This window comes from Neolamprologus brichardi, chromosome 11, assembly GCF_056152115.1.
Source record: "Neolamprologus brichardi isolate AB-2024 chromosome 11, ASM5615211v1, whole genome shotgun sequence".
Classification (NCBI taxonomy): Eukaryota; Metazoa; Chordata; class Actinopteri; order Cichliformes; family Cichlidae; genus Neolamprologus; species Neolamprologus brichardi.
The window spans coordinates 2,593,902-2,612,479 of record NC_142114.1 but is presented as its reverse complement, the minus strand read 5'-3'; the positions used below and the strand labels follow the sequence as shown (position 1 = coordinate 2,612,479).

General features: G+C 42.2%; 1 protein-coding gene across 11 annotated transcripts in view; it reads left to right on the top strand.

The window, feature by feature from the left end:
* Positions 1–18,578, top strand: part of ubr5 (ubiquitin protein ligase E3 component n-recognin 5) — a 30,749-nt gene that overhangs the window by 6,622 nt on the left and 5,549 nt on the right. For 4 of the 11 annotated variants that reach the window (XM_035910010.2, XM_035910009.2, XM_035910008.2 and 1 more), the window contains exons 5-44: positions 32–151; positions 782–1,049; positions 1,189–1,348; positions 1,514–1,663; positions 2,313–2,524; positions 2,728–2,844; positions 2,965–3,075; positions 3,249–3,403; positions 4,066–4,183; positions 4,515–4,699; positions 5,268–5,377; positions 5,850–5,962; positions 6,086–6,232; positions 6,367–6,478; positions 6,562–6,716; positions 6,827–7,024; positions 7,718–7,928; positions 8,886–9,012; positions 9,148–9,299; positions 9,830–9,925; positions 10,307–10,430; positions 10,550–10,647; positions 11,019–11,176; positions 11,330–11,421; positions 11,537–11,683; positions 11,862–11,980; positions 12,110–12,236; positions 12,445–12,574; positions 12,746–12,906; positions 13,723–13,962; positions 14,110–14,233; positions 14,447–14,558; positions 14,637–14,768; positions 15,108–15,140; positions 15,748–16,005; positions 16,093–16,361; positions 16,604–16,815; positions 16,906–17,151; positions 18,065–18,138; positions 18,252–18,424. In XM_035910010.2, coding sequence (XP_035765903.1) covers positions 32–151; positions 782–1,049; positions 1,189–1,348; positions 1,514–1,663; positions 2,313–2,524; positions 2,728–2,844; positions 2,965–3,075; positions 3,249–3,403; positions 4,066–4,183; positions 4,515–4,699; positions 5,268–5,377; positions 5,850–5,962; positions 6,086–6,232; positions 6,367–6,478; positions 6,562–6,716; positions 6,827–7,024; positions 7,718–7,928; positions 8,886–9,012; positions 9,148–9,299; positions 9,830–9,925; positions 10,307–10,430; positions 10,550–10,647; positions 11,019–11,176; positions 11,330–11,421; positions 11,537–11,683; positions 11,862–11,980; positions 12,110–12,236; positions 12,445–12,574; positions 12,746–12,906; positions 13,723–13,962; positions 14,110–14,233; positions 14,447–14,558; positions 14,637–14,768; positions 15,108–15,140; positions 15,748–16,005; positions 16,093–16,361; positions 16,604–16,815; positions 16,906–17,151; positions 18,065–18,138; positions 18,252–18,424 — 6,046 coding nt within the window. The remainder of the gene's footprint in view (positions 1–31; positions 152–781; positions 1,050–1,188; positions 1,349–1,513; positions 1,664–2,312; positions 2,525–2,727; positions 2,845–2,964; positions 3,076–3,248; positions 3,404–4,065; positions 4,184–4,514; positions 4,700–5,267; positions 5,378–5,849; positions 5,963–6,085; positions 6,233–6,366; positions 6,479–6,561; positions 6,717–6,826; positions 7,025–7,717; positions 7,929–8,885; positions 9,013–9,147; positions 9,300–9,829; positions 9,926–10,306; positions 10,431–10,549; positions 10,648–11,018; positions 11,177–11,329; positions 11,422–11,536; positions 11,684–11,861; positions 11,981–12,109; positions 12,237–12,444; positions 12,575–12,745; positions 12,907–13,722; positions 13,963–14,109; positions 14,234–14,446; positions 14,559–14,636; positions 14,769–15,107; positions 15,141–15,747; positions 16,006–16,092; positions 16,362–16,603; positions 16,816–16,905; positions 17,152–18,064; positions 18,139–18,251; positions 18,425–18,578) is intronic. The other 7 variants (XM_006795962.3, XM_006795961.3, XM_035910011.2 and 4 more) reach the window with 5 other exon arrangements.

Below are 18,578 nucleotides of genomic sequence, written 5' to 3'. Positions count from 1 at the left end.
TTGTAACTGATCTCCCATCTTTTGTTTCCAGTTCAAAGTTGAGCAGTGGTTCAGGGACAGGAAGGAGCTCCAGGCCAGGCAGGACCAGTGATCCACCCTGGTTCCTGTCTGGTTCTGACACACTGGGCAGACTGGCAGGCAACACCCTTGGGTAAGTTCTGGCAGGGCTGACAGAGTCGAATGGTCCTGTGAAAGCTCAGTGTATAGAGCTTAACAGTGGCTCAGCAGTGAGTTAGTGGTGTTTTCCTTGCTTTTTTTTTTCACTGCCACACATTCTGGTGAGAACTTTTTAGGGTGTTGTAAAATTTAAATAAATGTATCCCCAGCGGACGCATCAAAAAGCATCAGCTTTTTTATCCTTGTGGTTTTCTTACTGCTTTTCATATTGGTGACCACTGGAGAACCACTTGCTACTACAAAATATTGTTGTTGTAAGACCTTAATACAATTCAATGCCTAGGAAAAATGGTTCGAACATCCCAAATAAACAAATCTATTACTTCCTCTTGGAGTAAATTAATCTGTGTATATGCTATTATTCTACAATGAAATTTTTTTCTTTCACTTTGCCTGATTAAATGAGGAAAAGAGGCACCAGTTTAATCAGAATTTTGTGTGTGGGGGGGGTTTAAGTCTTGCTGATTCCATCTCAGTGTGGACTAGCCCGTCTCTGCTGTCACAAAGACCAAATTCCTTTGTAATCAGATGCGTACGTGTTTATAGTCAGGTGGTGTGTTTTTGGCAGTTGTGTCTGATTGTGGCTTTAAACTGTATGTAACAGGAGTCGCTGGAGCTCTGGTGTAAATGGAGGCAGTGGTGGAGGTGGAAGTGGAGGAGGAGCAGGAGGAGGTGGAGCAGGAGGTGGAAGCAGTGGAGGAGGAGGCGGAGGAGGCGGAGGCACATCGGGTAGGTCGTCAACAGCAGCTCGCGACTCCCGTCGACAGACCAGGGTCATCCGTACAGGAAGAGACAGAGGCTCAGGACTTCTGAGTAGCCAGCCTCAGCCTGTCATACCTGCTTCTGTCATCCCCGAAGAACTCATTACTCAGGTACAGCACGCTCAGCCTTTACACAGACCCTTCCTCTTAAGAATGTTTTTGTAGCCTCTTTTAATCCTGTCTTTACAGTAATTAACAGTGATAATCATGAGAAATGTTTTTTACTTTTGTGTCCTTGTACATTCCCCAGGCCCAGGTAGTTCTTCAAGGGAAATCCAGGAGTGTGATCATTAGGGAGCTCCAGAGAACCAACCTAGATGTCAACCTCGCCGTAAATAACCTGCTGAGCCGGGATGATGAAGATGGAGATGATGGCGATGACACTGCCAGCGAGTCTTACCTCCCTGGAGGTTTGTCACACAAATAGCAAATGGCTCATATATAATGATGTTTGCTGTTTTAAATTCTGATCATTGTAAATTGAAATTGTTTTACCATAATCATAAAAAAAGATTTGAGGGGTTTTATGATTCTGTCTTAAAATTTGAAATTTTATGTGTGCTTCCCTTGTACAGAGGATCTGATGTCCCTGTTGGATGCAGATATCCATTCAGCCCATCCCAGCGTCATCATTGATGCTGATGCCATGTTCTCTGAGGACATTAGCTACTTTGGCTATCCCTCTTTTAGACGCTCGTCACTGTCTCGCCTGGGATCCTCCAGAGGTAACTCAACAACTCTCTTCTGACTAGTGATGGGAAGGCAGGGTGTTCTAAAGGCTTTGGTGGCAGCACTGGTGATGGCTTTTGTTCATCTGGGGATGGCTTTATAAGGGAATACTACTGAAAAGCTGGAAATCAAGGCGACTGTGGGTGTAATGCCAAATACTGCACTTACAGTTAACCACTGCTCAGGTGTTTCTGAAATTGAAATGGTTCTCGTGGTCTACTGTGTACATTTCCCTTTAGTTTGTTTAGCTGAGTTTATATTATGAATGTTTGGTGTTTTATGCTGCATGGCTGTAGTACATACTGTGAGCTCTCTGAGAAAGGCCCGCTAGGCCCACCTGTCCTAACAAGGACCCTTCAAGGGTCTATTTAAAACCCTCCCTAGCCCACTTTTAGCCCATATGCATGCTTTCTTTCTGTCTATCCACTTCCTCTTCTGTCTCGCATTTTAATGAGCGTGCAATGTGACTCACCACAGTATAATTTAGATTCCCACTCAATCTCAAGTATTTAAATTGATTGATTTTTCATTATAGTGATTCTAAAGAATCTATCTTTCTCTCTCTATTCTTAAAACGATGTTGACGGGTCTTTCCCAGAGAGTGGCTTACTTCTATCCCACTGGTGTGACCTTATTGCATACCAGTTCTCCTTCTTCCCTTAGAGCGTGACTCAGAGCTGTTGCGTGAACGTGAGTCTGTATTGAGGTTACGTGAGCGTCGGTGGCTCGACGGGGCCTCTTTTGACACGGAGCGCGGTTCCACCAGCCGTGAGGGTGAACCAAGCCTTGACAAGAAGAGTATCCCTGTGCAGAGCCCCGTTTCCCTGGGAGAGGAGCTCCAGTGGTGGCCTGACAAGGTAAGAAAAGTACAGAAGACGGTTCAGAGATTGTCTTTTTAAAACAAACAAACAAAAAGGAAGTTGCGTCATTATTGCAAGGCAAGTGGAGAGTTCACCTGTTTCCTTTGTTCGTCTGGTGTCTGTGCATCATGATTGGAGTTGAGTTGGATTGAAGTTTTTCTTGATCCTACATTTGCTGAGATCTTCAATTTCCTTTCTAGGATGGTGTGAAGTTTGTGAGCATTGGAGCAATGTTCTCAGAGCTGGTAGCTGTGAGCTCCAAAGGAGAGCTGTATCAGTGGAAGTGGAGTGAATCCGAACCCTACAGGAATCCACAGGTGATGAATTCAACCCGTGTTACTGAAAGAAAAACTAAAATCTAGTGAAATAAGATGTATATGTATCTTTTTTTGTAGCAACAGCTTATATCACTAACTTCCTGGTATTTGTCACATCAGAATCCTGCTATTCATCACCCACGTATATCCTTCCTGGGGCTGGCTAATGAGAAGATTACCTTACTGTCTGCCAATAGCATCAGGGCCACTGTAGCTACAGAGACCAACAAGGTAGGTTTTTAATTGCTCTTCTTTACATTAGAACAAGGTTGTTTGTGCAGCCTTGAGACGATTATTGCTGGGGTTTTTTTTTTTTTTTTTTTAATGGTTCACGAACTAGTCTAACAATTGACATTTATTTAATCATCTGTTTATTAGCTGATGTTTGTATGGATGTCATGCAGGTGGCAACCTGGGTGGACGAAACACTGAGCACCGTAGCCTCAAAGCTGGAGCACAGTGCACAGGCTTTCCCTGAGCTGCAGGGGGAACGCATGGTGTCGCTGCATTGCTGTGCACTCTACACATGTGCACAGCTGGAGAATAGCCTCTACTGGTGGTGAGAAGAAAATGTTGTTTTTCTGTGAAGTTATATTGATTTCTAGTTGTTTACGGGAAATGGCAACATTGGCTTGAAAGTGTCCCCATAACATTGTCGTACCACTCAGTTTGTCTTACGAGCCAGGACTGTTCATTACGAGCAGAACAATAGGTTAAGTTAAGAATTGCCCGAGTTAGTTGTAGCACTTACTGTCTACGTCCCATAACATTACTAAGTGCTACCAGTGATGCATGTACTATTATTTTTTCCAGCTTTTGTGTCTGAATTGTAAAATTGTACACCTTGTGTTCCCTGTTCATAAAGTTTGATTGAAATGAATTTTTCTGTGCTAACCCCCCACCCCACAAAAAAAGAAAAAGCTAAAGAGATATTTTTAAAATGTCAAAAGATCCTGAAAATTTGTAAATCAACTGCAGTAACCTCTGTCTTATGGCAAAACACACAATGGAGACAAACTATGTGACTCCTTCTAAAGAAGTCATACAGTTTGGTAATCTTGGTAATCTTTGGTACAATGCAAAGATTACCAAGTGATGTTACAGTCGGCATGAGAGCATTGTATATTGTATCATAGGAAAAGTGTAGATGTCAGTGAAGTGTTTTGCTTTTTGTTTTTGTTTGTTTTTTGTTTTAAGTTTACTGCTTCCATCTCTCTGCAGGGGTGTTGTGCCTTTCAGTCAAAGGAAGAAGATGCTTGAAAAGGCCAGAGCCAAGAACAAAAAGCCAAAATCCAGTGCTGGCATCTCCTCAATACCCAACATCACTGTGGGAACACAGGTAGGAAGAAACTTGTTTTATTTTTTGTTTGTATGTTGTTGGGATTTTTTTTTTTGGTTGTTGTTTTTTTTTAGCTTTTTTGTTTTGAGGAGATTTTATTTCTTTATTAATATTATTATTATTACTTTTTTGGAAAATGGGGACCAAGTTCATCCTCAGTTAATTTGCCATCTCAAAGTTTACTCTAGCTTTAGCTCTGGAATTACCTTACCAAATAAGAATATTTAAAAAATGCTAAAATGAGTAACGAAATATACTTGGGTAGCTTGTCGAATTAAAGTATGTAATAAACACTGGGCACCGATCAATTCACGAGTTTCTTTTTTCTTAGGTGTGTTTGAGAAACAATCCCCTTTACCATGCCGGTGCAGTGGCCTTTTCTGTCAGTGCTGGAATTCCCAAAGTGGGTGTCCTCTTGGAGTCTGTCTGGAACATGAACGACAGCTGCAGGTTCCAGCTGCGCTCACCAGAGAGCCTGAAGAACATGGAGAAGACCACTAAGACCCAGGAAATCAAGTCAGTTTCATTTTTATTTAGCAGAAAGCTTTTACATGTTTGGATCTGAATAGTGTTTCAGCAGATGGTTTGTTATGTATCTGTGAAGACGTCGTTGGTAACTGCCTGGAAAAGGACTCATGCTTAGTTCAGTAAGCAATGATGGGTCTACCATATGCTAGTTTTGAAAGTTACCAAGCAGGTAGTCACGGTAGCTGTGCAGGAAGCTCATCATTAGACAATTTTTGGCATCTTTCTAAGCAAAATTTGCTATTAAAATGAAGTCAAATTGGGGGAAAAGGACTTGGTAGGTGATTGGATGAATTATATCTTATGTACTGTTGCACCTGAAAGTATGCTCTTGGTGCAGCTTTGTTAGCCAGTAGTTTGTCAGGATAGTAATATACCTGAATTAACTGCCAGCCACAGGTGTGTAGCTTGAAGCCTGGCAAGATGGATTCTATCTTGATCGTAAGATTTTCATTCTGTGTCAATAGAAATAAGTGAAATACACATGTTGTTGCAGAGAGTAGTATGCTCAGAAAAACAGCAGGAAAATGAATCCATTTGTCTTGGTCTCCTCTCATAGGACTGAAAGCAAGCCAGAGCTGGTGAAGACTGAAATGGGTCCTCCTCCCTCCCCAGCATCTACTTGCAGTGATACCTCTTCCATTGCTAGCAGTGCCTCTCTGCCCTACAGTATGTAATCTTGTCTCATACCATCTCTCTCTTTAACTATTTGCTGTATCAACAACATCCAAGGCTTGACTTTCCTATCTCCCAGGCACAGAACCAATTTCTTCCTCTCTCTGTGCACTCATTAGTCCCTTTGACTTTGAAACAGATGGTGCACACAGTTTTATCAGCAACTTTTTTTTCCCCCCGCCTGTTTTCCTGTGAAGGAAATGTGGCCAACTCGCACTATATACTGTGGCATATCTGGTTGCCTTCTTACAACCGCTTATCACATGAACCATGTGGCAAACTGTCAGTTTTAATTACTTTTCACAAGTACACACTAAAGCTTCACCTTTTTGTTTGTTTGTTTTTCTTTTCTTTTGTAATGTGCAGTCCTATTTTGAAGTATTTTTCTGAGCTGTTTATAGTACCTTAATGTAAATGATATACAATGATAAAACGACTAAAATTAAATGTGCTGTCCTGCTTGTAGAGCGAAGACGCTCTACACCAGCTCCCAAAGAGGAAGAAAAGGTCAATGAGGAGCAGTGGCCTCTTAGAGAGGTAGTCTTTGTGGAAGATGTTAAAAATGTTCCTGTGGGAAAGGTAAGTGCATCTGAAGCAAATATTTGAATACAGAGAAGGTCAAACTTTGATTTTTTTTTTTGACTTTGCTTTTTCTTAACTGCATCTCAGTTTAACAATTTATTACTTTTATTTATGCCGTAGGTGCTTAAAGTTGATGGCGCGTATGTTGCTGTCAAGTTTCCTGGGACATCAAGCAGCATGAGCAACCAGAGCACTGCCGCTCCTCCTGATTCAGACCCGTCATCGCTGTTGCAGGACTGTAGGCTCCTCAGAATAGATGAGCTACAGGTATTAACTGATTCAACACAGCTTGTTTTCCTTCCAGTAAATGAAACTTAATTTCAGTCACGGAGTTATGTATCTGACTGATGATCTACAGATATTTTGGTTCACTGACTTTGTCATCTCCATCTGCTTGACAGGTGGTTAAAACTGGTGGCACTCCAAAAGTTCCAGACTGTTTTCAGCGAACACCTAAAAAGCTCTGTATCCCAGAAAAGGCTGAGATTCTGGCTGTAAATGTTGACTCCAAAGGTGAGTTTTTTCTGAAGGTCAGCCTTCTATAGAGTTCTTTATCTGCAATATCTCCTGACCTTAATCATCTCGTCATCTTCTAGGAGTCCACGCAGTGCTGAAAACTGGTAACTGGGTAAGGTACTGTATCTTTGACCTGGCCACAGGCAAAGCTGAGCAGGAGAATAACTTCCCTACTAGTAACCTGGCCTTCCTCGGGCAGAATGAGCGCAATGTGGCTATCTTTACTGCAGGACAGGTGAGACAGGCTATTGAGGACCAGCATGTTTTCTCAGGTTTTCACTACACGTTGTACAAATATTTACTCAATGCTCCACTTTAAATGTTTAATATTTAATTTTTATTAAGGAGTCTCCCATCATCCTCCGAGATGGAAATGGCACAATCTACCCTATGGCCAAAGACTGCATGGGTGGAATTCGAGATCCTGATTGGTTGGACCTGCCACCTATAAACAGCCTGGGAATGGGGGTGCACTCTCTGGCCAATCTCCCTTCAAACTCCACCATTAAAAAGAAAGCTGCTATTATTATTATGGCTATCGAGGTAAACGCAACCTTTATTAATTCATTCATAGAAAACAAAAAAATTAAAGCTTCAAGCAACGATGAGATGCCCATCGGACCCTGGCGTACGTCAGAGCATGCTGCGGTCAAGCTTTGCTGAACGTTTCCAATTGTCACTCTGATGTATGTCATTCATTATGTGTGAATGAGAGGAAATCAAATTTTCATGACGAATGGTCGAATCACAGACGCCACTTGCAACCAAAGCTCAAAAGTGCTGCGATTTAATATGGCCCAGTTCTGTAGTTTAGATGGACACAATATAAAGTTGATCTGATAAAATCCCTGGGAGGAGTTTGCAAAATTACAACGCCTTGAAAATTGCAAAATTGCCATTTTAAATTCAAAATGGTGGACTTCCTGTTGGGTTTGGGTCATGGGGTCCCATTTACCTTTTTTTTCTCCATTTTGGCATTTTACACGTGTTTACCAAATTTTGTTTTAAAATACTCAGATTTTCACCAAACCTGACTTGTGTGCAAAATGTCATGAGTTTTTGAGTATGTTAAACCCCTCAAAAAGCCTGAATAAACTTTACATTAACATGTACTTGACCAAGTAGAACAAGTCAATGTGATCAGTGTTGCTCTGTGCCCATGCTCTCCTCCTTTATAGAAGACCAGAATGCTATGTAGATTATAACGAGTACTCACACAAGGTATTTCACTTTCAGAAGCAGACGCTAATGCAGCATGTGCTGCGCTGCGACTATGAGGCGTGTCGGCAGTACCTGGTCAACCTTGAGCAGGCCTTCCTGTTAGATCAGGGCAGCCAAGCCCTCGGAGCACTTTTGGGTCATCGATGTGATGGAAACCGCAACATCCTCCATGCTGCCGTCTCAGTCTGCTTCCCCGTTAGTAACAAAGAGACCAAAGAAGAGGAAGGTAAGCGGGTGTGTGTGGTTGTGGACTGTGTGGACAAAAAAGTCTTTTAGGATCGATCAGATTCTCCCCTGCCAATTTGGAACTGTTAGAAATACAATAGCAAGGTGACTTTTCACTTGAACGCTCATATTAATATCAATAATAGGAACTATTAAATAGTAAAAATAGAAATGGAGTTGGAAATGCCCAAAAAGTCATGGCAATACTTTACCTCAAAAGAATGAATGGCCACACCTGCCATTTGCAGTGATTTACTTTGGAGCCTTTTATGTTCTTTGGAAGTAGCCTGCAAATGTCCAGAAAGATTCCTCTGCCATCTGCTGTGCCCATCTTTCAACCTCAGTTAATGTAGTAGAATGGGAAAAGTGAGGCTGATAGGAAATTAAAAACTTGCCAGATGTAAAGACTTGAACCCCTGTGGTGACTCTTAAAACGATATGTAACATGTAATCCAACATGCAACTGCATGCAGTTTCCATGCATTAAAAAACATGCTGTACGTTCATGAACGATCATCAATCATTCAGTTTCTATATACAAATACACAGAGTAAGGAACAGTAATTCTTTAATGAAGCAAGTATTTTAATCCATCAACATATAGATGTTATGAATGTTCAAAGTGTCATCAAGACTGAACCAGTCATCTAGGAGGATACGTTAATGCTGCTAATGATGATGCAATCTGTGAAAATCAGATTTGTATTTGGCGTTTGAACACTGCCGTAGTATTCCAGTAATGGCAAAATGTTGCTTCCTTGTCATAATTTGCAAGTTCTAGTTGAAGCTTTCCTCTGAGTTGCCTTTGTCGGTCACATGTTTATATATTTAAAAATGGTGCGATTTTGATGGTAGTTTGTTTCCACACCATTTTAGCTCAGCTCACAATCGTCTCACCTTAATTGCTGCTTTCAGCTAATTCCTTTCCACGCTCAGTGACCATGTTATTTCATTTCAGAAGCTGAAAGGTCAGAGAGGAACACCTTTGCAGAGCGTCTGTCTGCTGTGGAGGCGATTGCCAATGCCATCTCTGTGGTCTCAAGCAATAGCTCTGGAAATAGGACCGGCTCCTCCAGCAGCAGAGGGTAAATGAGCTCCACAGAATGTATAACAAAAAAATGCCCTACAGCAAAGAAATGTTTTGGCTGTCCATTTTGGCAGTACTACTGAAACAGGATCTAAGTTATTGACTCATTTGTCTTTCGGGGGATTGTCACTAGCCTTCGTCTTAGGGAGATGATGCGGAGGTCTTTAAGAGCAGCAGGTCTTGGTCGACATGAATCTGGCCCGTCATCCAGTGACCATCAGGATCCTGTGTCCCCGCCCATTGCTCCACCAAGTTGGGTTCCTGACCCTCCACCCATGGACCCTGGTGAGTGCATCTGAAAAAAATGGTAGAGTTATTTTTATGTGCTGTTTAAAGTGAACAAAGAAAAAGAAATTAAATGCATCTTTATTTCTGACACAACCATTCTCCAACAACACATCGAATTTGATTTTTTTTTTTTTTAATGTAATGTAAAACACACAGTGGCAGCCATTTGTAGAATATTGCAGAAGTTATTTTGCTGTTTAATTTACAGTCATCACTTTTGAGATTTCCAAATAAATAGATTTCTGACTCATTGTGTGGGCGTTTTTTATTATTTTAGCAACTATTGAGTTCTTGATTGTCTTTTCACTTGTACTTGTAGAAATCCACCCAGACCAGTGCAGTGTCTTTTTTTGTTTTACCATAGTTGTTAATCAGTGAGGTAGTTTTGCACCACCTTACTGGAAAGTGGAGCCTTAAAATTTAAGTGCCCTCCCTTCCTTTTATAGAATTACAATAACAACTGTCTTTTGATTTTCATAATCCTGATTTTATTAAAAATACAAACTGTGTTTGTTTTTCATGAAAAGATGGAGACATCGACTTCATTTTAGCACCAGCTGTGGGTTCACTCACCACTGCTTCCACTGGTAGCAGCCAGGGACCGAGCACCTCCACAATACCAGGTGCATACCTTCTTTATCACGTGCCTCTTTTCCATTAAAGCAATTTGGTAAATTTAAAAAGAAAACCTTTTGACACTTGGACAACCAAGTCTTTGCCGGAAATTCTGGTGTAGCAGTGGAGCCAACACTTTGGTAACTTAGAAACGTAGAAACCTATAACATGCTGTGTCAGGGTGTTTGGAGGAACGTAGATAAAGTCACATTGTGACCACCTAATAAAAAAGGACGGCACAAGAGTAGCATCCGCCTAATTCAAACCAGTAGAACGATTGTATCAATGAGAACTATAAGTATAAATAAATCATATAAATGAATTGCCAGCTCTATGCTTAAATCTTGTAACGCCTACTGACTAACTGTATGTGTTTTCCATATGAGCAGGGCCGTCCACTGAGCCTTCTGTGGTTGAGTCTAAAGACAGGAAGGCCAATGCCCACCTTATCCTTAAGCTGATGTGTGACAGCGTTGTTCTGAGGCCACACTTACGGGAGCTGCTCTCTGCAAAGTAAGAGTCTTTATTACTGCATTAAAATTGACTGAAAATCTGCTTATTTCTCCCCTGCTATCGTTTGCTCAGGTGCTCTCCTGGAACTGCTCATGCATATTGTTGCCTTTGTTTGACAGGGATGCCCGAGGAATGACCCCGTTCATGCTAGCTGTCAGTGGAAGAGCTTACCCAGCAGCTATCACCGTGCTTGAGGCTGCACAGAAAATGGCCAAGGGTGAGTTAACAAGCTGGCTGAGAACAGGTTCGCTGGAAACCTTTGTGTTAAAGTGTCTAAATTCAAGAACATGTATTGCATTAACATCTTCACACAAAGCGAACGGAGCAGGCATGGAGACATTTGCACTAATATTATGTTACCAACCAGCTGCCATCTCTGAACAGTTTCTGGGAAAGCAGCAGACTTTTTAGTACATCTGATATCATTTTAAGTGATTAGGTAATAGCTGGAACATTGGAGGTTATCCATGAGTTATGTGAATCCTGACCTATTTTGGTGCCCTGCTTCCAGCAGCTAACTGAAGTGTTATAAGTGCCATTCCCGTGTTTCCATGCTTTTTCATTGTTCCCCAAATGTCTTGAACACAGTTGGTGACCTGGGTATCACAGAGAAGGAGGATGCTGATTCGGTGTTCATGGAAATGATTTGCCCCTCGGGTACAAACCCAGATGATTCTCCCCTGTATGTTCTCTGCTGCAATGACACCTGCAGTTTTACATGGACTGGAGCTGAGCACATTAACCAGGTCAGCCTGTGACAATCCCATTACACTAAAATGTACTTGCTAGAAGAAGTGTTGTGTGTCTGGAAAGTAAGCGTTTTTTAGAATGGCCAAACTCTTTTGCGAATATATTTCTATAGATGTTGACATTTTTCATGACACTTGCGTTGTATTTAGGATATCTTTGAGTGTCGAACATGTGGCTTGCTGGAGTCCCTCTGCTGTTGCACTGAATGTGCAAGGGTGTGTCACAAAGGACATGACTGCAAGTAAGTCCTAGTTTTCAGTGTGGCCTTTTTCACTCCTTGCTAATGCTCGTCTCTCTTACCATTGTTACCAGCTCTTGGAACTAAGGCACTAGACTTTGTATATCCTCTTTCCCAGGTTGAAAAGGACTTCACCTACAGCGTACTGTGACTGTTGGGAGAAATGCAAGTGTAAAACGCTCATAGCTGGTCAGAAAGCAGCTCGCCTGGATCTGTTGTACAGGCTACTCACCACCACAAACCTGGTTACAACACCAAACAGCAGGTGAGGCTTCTGTGAACTCTGCCCCAGGCTTTAATTTGTCTGGTTCATATAGAAGTGCTTCTTGTTCTTTATAGTTAGCAAATGAATTGAGAATTTAACTTGCTACTCTGCTAAAGATCCATTGTGTTATGTAAGTGAGCAGAGGTGGTAGGTCTGTCTGACTTGTTTCTATCTGCAGGGGAGAGCATATATTACTGTTCCTGGTGCAGACTGTTGCCAGGCAGAGTGTTGAGCACTGTCAGTACAGACCACCGCGCATCAGAGAAGATAGGAACCGCAAGGCTGCTAATGCAGAAGGTTGGTTCAAGAACTTTGTGTCATTTACCCTCCTTTTTAACTTTAGGTCCATGCTAATTAAAGATTTCACAAGAGTTCATTTGAAAGCAGAACACAGATCCTGAGAGAAAGCTGTTGTTCTTGTTTCAGACTCTGACATGCCAGACCACGATCTAGAACCTCCCCGCTTTGCTCAGCTGGCTCTGGAGAGAGTCCTGCAGGATTGGAATGCCCTAAAGTCAATGATCATGTTTGGTTCTCAGGAGAATAAAGACCCGTAAGTATCAGAAGCATTGGAGTTTGAGAATGCATTATTTTTCCCTGAACAAGTCTGATCCACCAGTTTATCCTGATCCACTAATTGCACTATTGAGACCCGATTTTAAATGGTGTGTTATAATCCAAATCAAATATTCAATCAACTATAGCTGTGATGTAGTAATTTGTGTAGCTTGTATCTCAATCCTGTATTTTGTGTTTCCCAGACTTAGTGCCAGCAGCAGAATTGCTCACCTCCTACCTGAAGAGCAGGTCTACTTGAATCAGCAGAGTGGCACCATTCGCCTTGACTGTTTTACTCACTGCCTCATTGTCAAGTGTGCTCCTGACATCACTGTAAGTGCAGTTAGTCTTCCGTTTCCAGTGCACACAGTGTAAAATTCACATTCAGTGTAAATAAGTAACCCTGGTAACATATTTTATTTGGGATTGGTCACTCTGTAACTTACTGACTTGTATTCATGCATGACAATCCTCATCGGGTGTTTTATCTCCCTGCTGTATTAGTTCATAGATACTTTACTGGGTACTCTGGTAAAGGAGCTGCAGAACAAGTACACACCCGGTCGAAGAGAGGAGGCTATCAATGTCACCAGAAGGTTCTTGCGCTCTGTGGCCCGAGTTTTTGTCATCCTCAGTGTGGAGATGGCGTCATCAAAAAAGAAAAAGTAAGAACACAATTTGAAGAACGCTTTTCTTTTTTTTTCTTTTTAAAGAATTCTGTTGTCTACATTAGTCTGTTTAATTTACAATTCTGCTTTGAATCCATGACCATCAAGCAGCTGTTACCAGCATTTATACCTATGCGGTTTGATTTTGCAGGTAGCAGCACTTTGGGTTACGCTTTAGGGTTTCAGAACGGTTTTCTGTCGTGGATTTAACATTGAAGTAATCTACTGTAAAAAGCTGGGGATGAAGTTGCATTTAAAAAAATCCCTGCTTTAGTTTTAGTGTCATCATTGACCTAGTGGTCAAGAACTGGATAATCGACTTTAAGGGTTTTGAGAACTGTTTTTAGACTAATGTGAATGTCTGTGTTAAATTTATGTAGAGCCACCAATGGCCTATACAAGTAGCCAATGATATTGCCAGCATTTATAGTTGTGCCAATTGCTCTGCATTGTCATGGCCAACACATCTCTTGTAAGTGGACTTTCTCCCTTTGAGATGACCGAACAAGCCAATCACAGATGTTGCGGGCTGCGTCGATGCAACCTCTAGTTACATTTCTAGAGAGGTGCACATCAGGTTTCAGCACAAATTATGGTGTAGGGTTTCTAAATAGTTTCCACGTGAGACTTAACTACAGCGAAGACTTAACACAGAAGCATAAATCCCACTTAAGGTTATACCAGAACAAATGAAAAGAACAGCTCAAGGCTAAAGCTTGTTTATAATTTGCTGACATACTTGATACCAGTTAGACAAGATTTTCTTATGTAATACAACCATTTCTCAATTCTTCTCTATTTCTCCTCACACAGCAATTTCATCCCTCAGCCCATTGGGAAATGTCGGCGTGTTTTCCAGGCTCTGCTGCCCTATGCTGTGGAGGAGCTGTGTAATGTAGCAGAGTCACTAATTGTCCCAGTGCGAATGGGTATTGCAAGACCGACCGCTCCTTTCACTTTGGCCAGCACCAGCATTGATGCTGTTCAGGGCAGCGAGGAGCTTTTCTCTGTTGAACCGCTGCCACCACGACCCTCACCTGACCAGTCCAGCAGGTTAGTTGGTTTTCTTGACTTTGTCTCATTGCAAGTGGAGTGATAAAGTAGTTTGTAAAATGTACTTAAATTATGGATAATTAGAATCCACTCTCCTTTTTTTTTCTTATTTATTTAATTTAATGAGCTTGTGTTTAACATTTCCAGCTCCAGCCAGACAGCTGCCTCTTATATCATCAGGAACCCTCAGCCCCGGCGCAGCAGCCAGTCTCAGCCTGTCAGAGGAAGAGATGAGGAGCAGGATGACATTGTATCAGCAGATGTGGAAGAGGTGGGGAGCCTCATTATTAAATCATTAGAGCCATAATGAATTCTGGATGTGCATGTGTGCACTGCATGTTGGTTACTGTTTCTGAGGCTAAAGCCCACAATCTTACCCTATTCATATTTGTATTTTTTTTTCTGTCCTCCTGTTACTGTAGAATTTCAGGTATGTCTCGCCACAAAGTTTTTTTTATTGGACAATCTGTTGTGTGTCTAACAGGTTGAAGTTGTAGAGGGTGTAGCTGGGGAGGAAGACCATCACGACGACCAGGAAGAGCAGGGAGAGGAAAATGCTGAAGCAGAAGGCCAGCACGATGAGCACGACGAGGATGGTAAGATATAGTTGGAGTTGTTCATCTTTATGAATCAAAGTCAGATGAGTTTAGGATGGGGTCATGTCTGTTTTTTAGGAAGTGACATGGAGTTGGACCTGTTGGCAGCAGCTGAAACGGAGAGCGACAGCGAAAGCAACCACAGCAATCAGGACAACGCCAGCGGTCGCAGGAGCGTTGTTACAGCAGCTACTGCTGGTTCTGAAGCAGGTTAGTCAACTGCTTTTATGTAAACCATCACCTTTTACCTAATACCTTTATTGCGTTCAGAAAAACCCTGAAAATCTCAATGTTTTATGACACCCCCCCCCCCCCTTTTTTTTTTAAACTGTCACTCCCTTTGACTGAAATCGTAACCATTTTTGTGTTGAATCGGTCTAATTTGGTCTAATCGCTTGCAAAAATAAATTTTGTTTGTAAATCAGTCAGAGTCACAATGCTCGACAGTCAGCATTGTGGATTGTGGGGATTTTATATTTGGAGAGATAATGATACAGCAGAGAAGGAAAAGTGGTCCCTGGCTGAATACCAAATGTATTTCATTTGCAGGCAGTAGGGTGTCCTTGGCATTTCCTATTTTTGGTATGAGCTCCTCTTTACTTTAATGCATATACAGATATCAGGGCAAGAGTGAATTTGCAAAGTGCATACACAGTTTCCTGCTGAGAGTTCCTTCAGTCCGTCCCCTTCTCACATTTCTCTGTTGTTGTCTGCCATTTTTAACTAATGCCTCATCACAAGTGTAGCTTTGTTGGTCTTTTATCCAAATAACACACTAATCAACTTGTAGCTTTTCCAAATGGTGTGGGTTTTTTCCTGCTTGGTCATCTAAAGAGTGTATTTGCTACTAACGATGATGTTAAACTTTCTTGTAGATTATTTTGTCAAGTTAGAGATTGATGTTCTTTCTCTTTGAATAGTTTTTTTTAAAACTTGAAAATATTTAGAAAATGAAACCATATATGATTTAGCACAAGCTGAACACCAGAGTGTCCAGTTTTGTTCTCACTCGGTGTTTCAGTATGTCCAGTTTCGTATTGGTGGTGTTTTGCCTTGTAGTGGTGTGATTCACTAACCCGCACTCCTGCTTGGATAAGTCTGATGTGAAAGCGAAAGACTGGTAGGTCAAATTGAATACGAGAACATTAAACTGGTCTTCTTTATATTTTTCTTCATCCCTACTTTAAAGGTGCCAGCAGTGTCCCCGCCTTCTTTTCAGAGGATGACTCTCAGTCCAATGACTCCAGTGACTCAGACAGCAGCAGCAGCCAAAGTGACGATGTTGACCAGGAGACGTTTCTGCTGGATGAGCCTCTGGAAAGGACAACTAATGCATCACATGCTAACAGTGCAGCTCAGGCTCCTCGCTCCATGCAGTGGGCTGTGAGAAACACCCCCAGCCAAAGGGCACCGGGAAGCGCTCCCTCCAGCACCTCAACACCAGCCGGTCAGCAAATGTCCACCTGCTTCTGCAGTTTTAATTGAAAATTTAAAATGTCTCAGAACTAACATCCCCCTCCCCCCTCCTCCACAGCAAGCTCCACAGGCCTGATATATATTGACCCCACTAACCTGCGGCGCTCAAGTGCAATCAGCTCTAGTGCCGCTGCAGCGGCGGCAGCTTTGGAGGCCAGCAACTCCAGCAGCTACCTGACGTCTGCCAGCAGTCTCGCCCGCGCCTACAGCATTGTCATCAGGCAGATCTCAGACCTCATGAGTCTGATTCCCAAATATAATCATCTTGTCTACTCCCAGTATCCTGCTGCTGTCAAGCTCACCTACCAGGATGCTGTCAACCTGCAGGTATAATGTCTTGGAGTCTTTTAAGATCTGCATTATGTGTTTTCAGCAGAAGGAGTTCATGTTGATTAGTCTCCACTATTAACAGTGCAATGCTAAGAGCAATAGTTTACATAACGCAGAACTATAGAATATTCAACCCTACCACAAATGCTATTTAGTGCTTTTTAAAAGAAATGCAAAACAAAATTTGGAATCAAGCCGATTATGTGAGCAAAGAGTGAAATGTTTGTTGTGTGAACCAGAACTATGTAGAAGAAAAGTTAATTCCCACCTGGAACTGGATGGTGTCCATCATGGATTCCACTGAGGCTCAGCTGCGATACGGCTCAGCCCTGTCATCTGCTGGAGATCCCGGTCACCCCAGTCACCCGCTCCATGCCTCCCAGCACTCAGCTCGTAGGGAGCGCATGACTGCTCGAGAGGAGGCCAGCCTCCGCACTCTGGAAGGACGCAGGTAAACATTTTTACTTAAAGTGGTCAATGAATTAATTTAACTTACTATTACATGATGCAAACAAATGATTGCGTCCCACACTTAATTTAGTATTTGTTTTAGGAGGGCAGCCACACTGCTAACGGCTCGTCAAGGCATGATGTCTGCACGTGGTGACTTCCTGAACTACGCCCTGTCACTGATGCGCTCCCACAATGATGAGCACTCTGATGTGCTTCCAGTGCTGGACGTGTGCTCGCTGAAGCATGTGGCTTACGTTTTCCAGGCTCTCATCTACTGGATTAAAGCCATGAATCAGCAGACCACCCTGGACACGCCACAGATGGATAGAAAGAGGTAAATGATGAAAAATAGTAGAAAATGCCAATTCAGGATTTACACAGAGGCTGCATACTTGTCAGTTTTGTTTATTAAATCATAAGACAGTAAATGTTTTAATATTTAATTAAACAGTTCACAGGATCCACACTAAAAGAGACTAGCTGCAGTGTGACTGACTTTCAGTAACTTGTAGCAAAATCAGCTGAAATAAACCTAAGCTAGCTAGGTTATGGACACAGCATGTGCTGCACTGACCACTAACTAGAGCGAAGGGCCCACATTTTGTGTTACACTGGCTGCTCCGCTCTGTTTATACGTAATTTTTTTGCACCCACTCTACGTGTATTAGATGCACCTGCTCCCTGTCATTTAAAAACATGCACGGGACTTTGTATCCCCTCTGAGAGTTTGTGTTGTATAATGTTAAAATGTTTAATAAAAAAAATGTATCGCACATTCATAAAGAAGAAAGCTTTTAATTATCCCGATTAGTGAAGATTGTGTTGTTTCCACAACATTGCGTTCCTCCTGAGGTCCACAGAACCGTTGAATGGCTTAAGGGCTCTGGAGGTCCCTGTATCTGCATGTAAGCTTGTGTCAAAAAGTTCACCGAACTTGGACACGCATGGAATGTTTTCGCTCATCGTGCGGTTGAACTTAGTGCAGCTGTAGGCTTTGTTTCTACTGGTCGCACGATTGCTCAGCGCAGCAAGAAACCATTGCACGCAAGCAATAGAAATCAAAGTTTTCTAGAGCACAGCGCATGCGTGCCACATCCTTATGTGAAAGCTTATCTAAAGCAACTGCTCTTAGGAGCAAAAAATACAGTTCATTCAAACAACAGGGTGGTAATTAGATTTGTTTTATGGGCCTTCAGAATAAATGTGAGTCTAACACGATGTTTATCCTCCGTAACTTTCACTTGTAGGAATCGAGAGATTTTGGAGCTTGGGTTGGACAATGAAGATTCTGAGCATGAGAATGATGAGGACACCAATCAGAGTAAGGCAAAAAAATAAAACGACTAAATGACAACTAAACTATAGTCAGTCCATAATAAATATCAAGAACTACATAGTTGTTTTAAGATCTGCTGTGTTTCTTTTTCACTTCAGGTTCAACACTGCAGGACAAGGATGAGGACCCAGTTCCAGCTGAGACGGGTCAGAACCACCCCTTCTTCCGTCGCTCTGACTCAATGACTTTCCTCGGGTGCATCCCACCAAATCCCTTCGATGTTCCTCTGGCTGAGGCCATCCCTCTGGCAGACCAGCCCCACCTCCTGCAGGTCAGATTTGCTGCTGATGTTCAACATTCCCCAACCTCCTTACGTGTCATTCTAAGTATTTTTTATGAGTCATCTCAGCTTTGTGGCATTGCATTTTTATTTATCTTGTTTTCTGTGCGAACTCCTTCATGTATCACCACATGCCAGAGATATT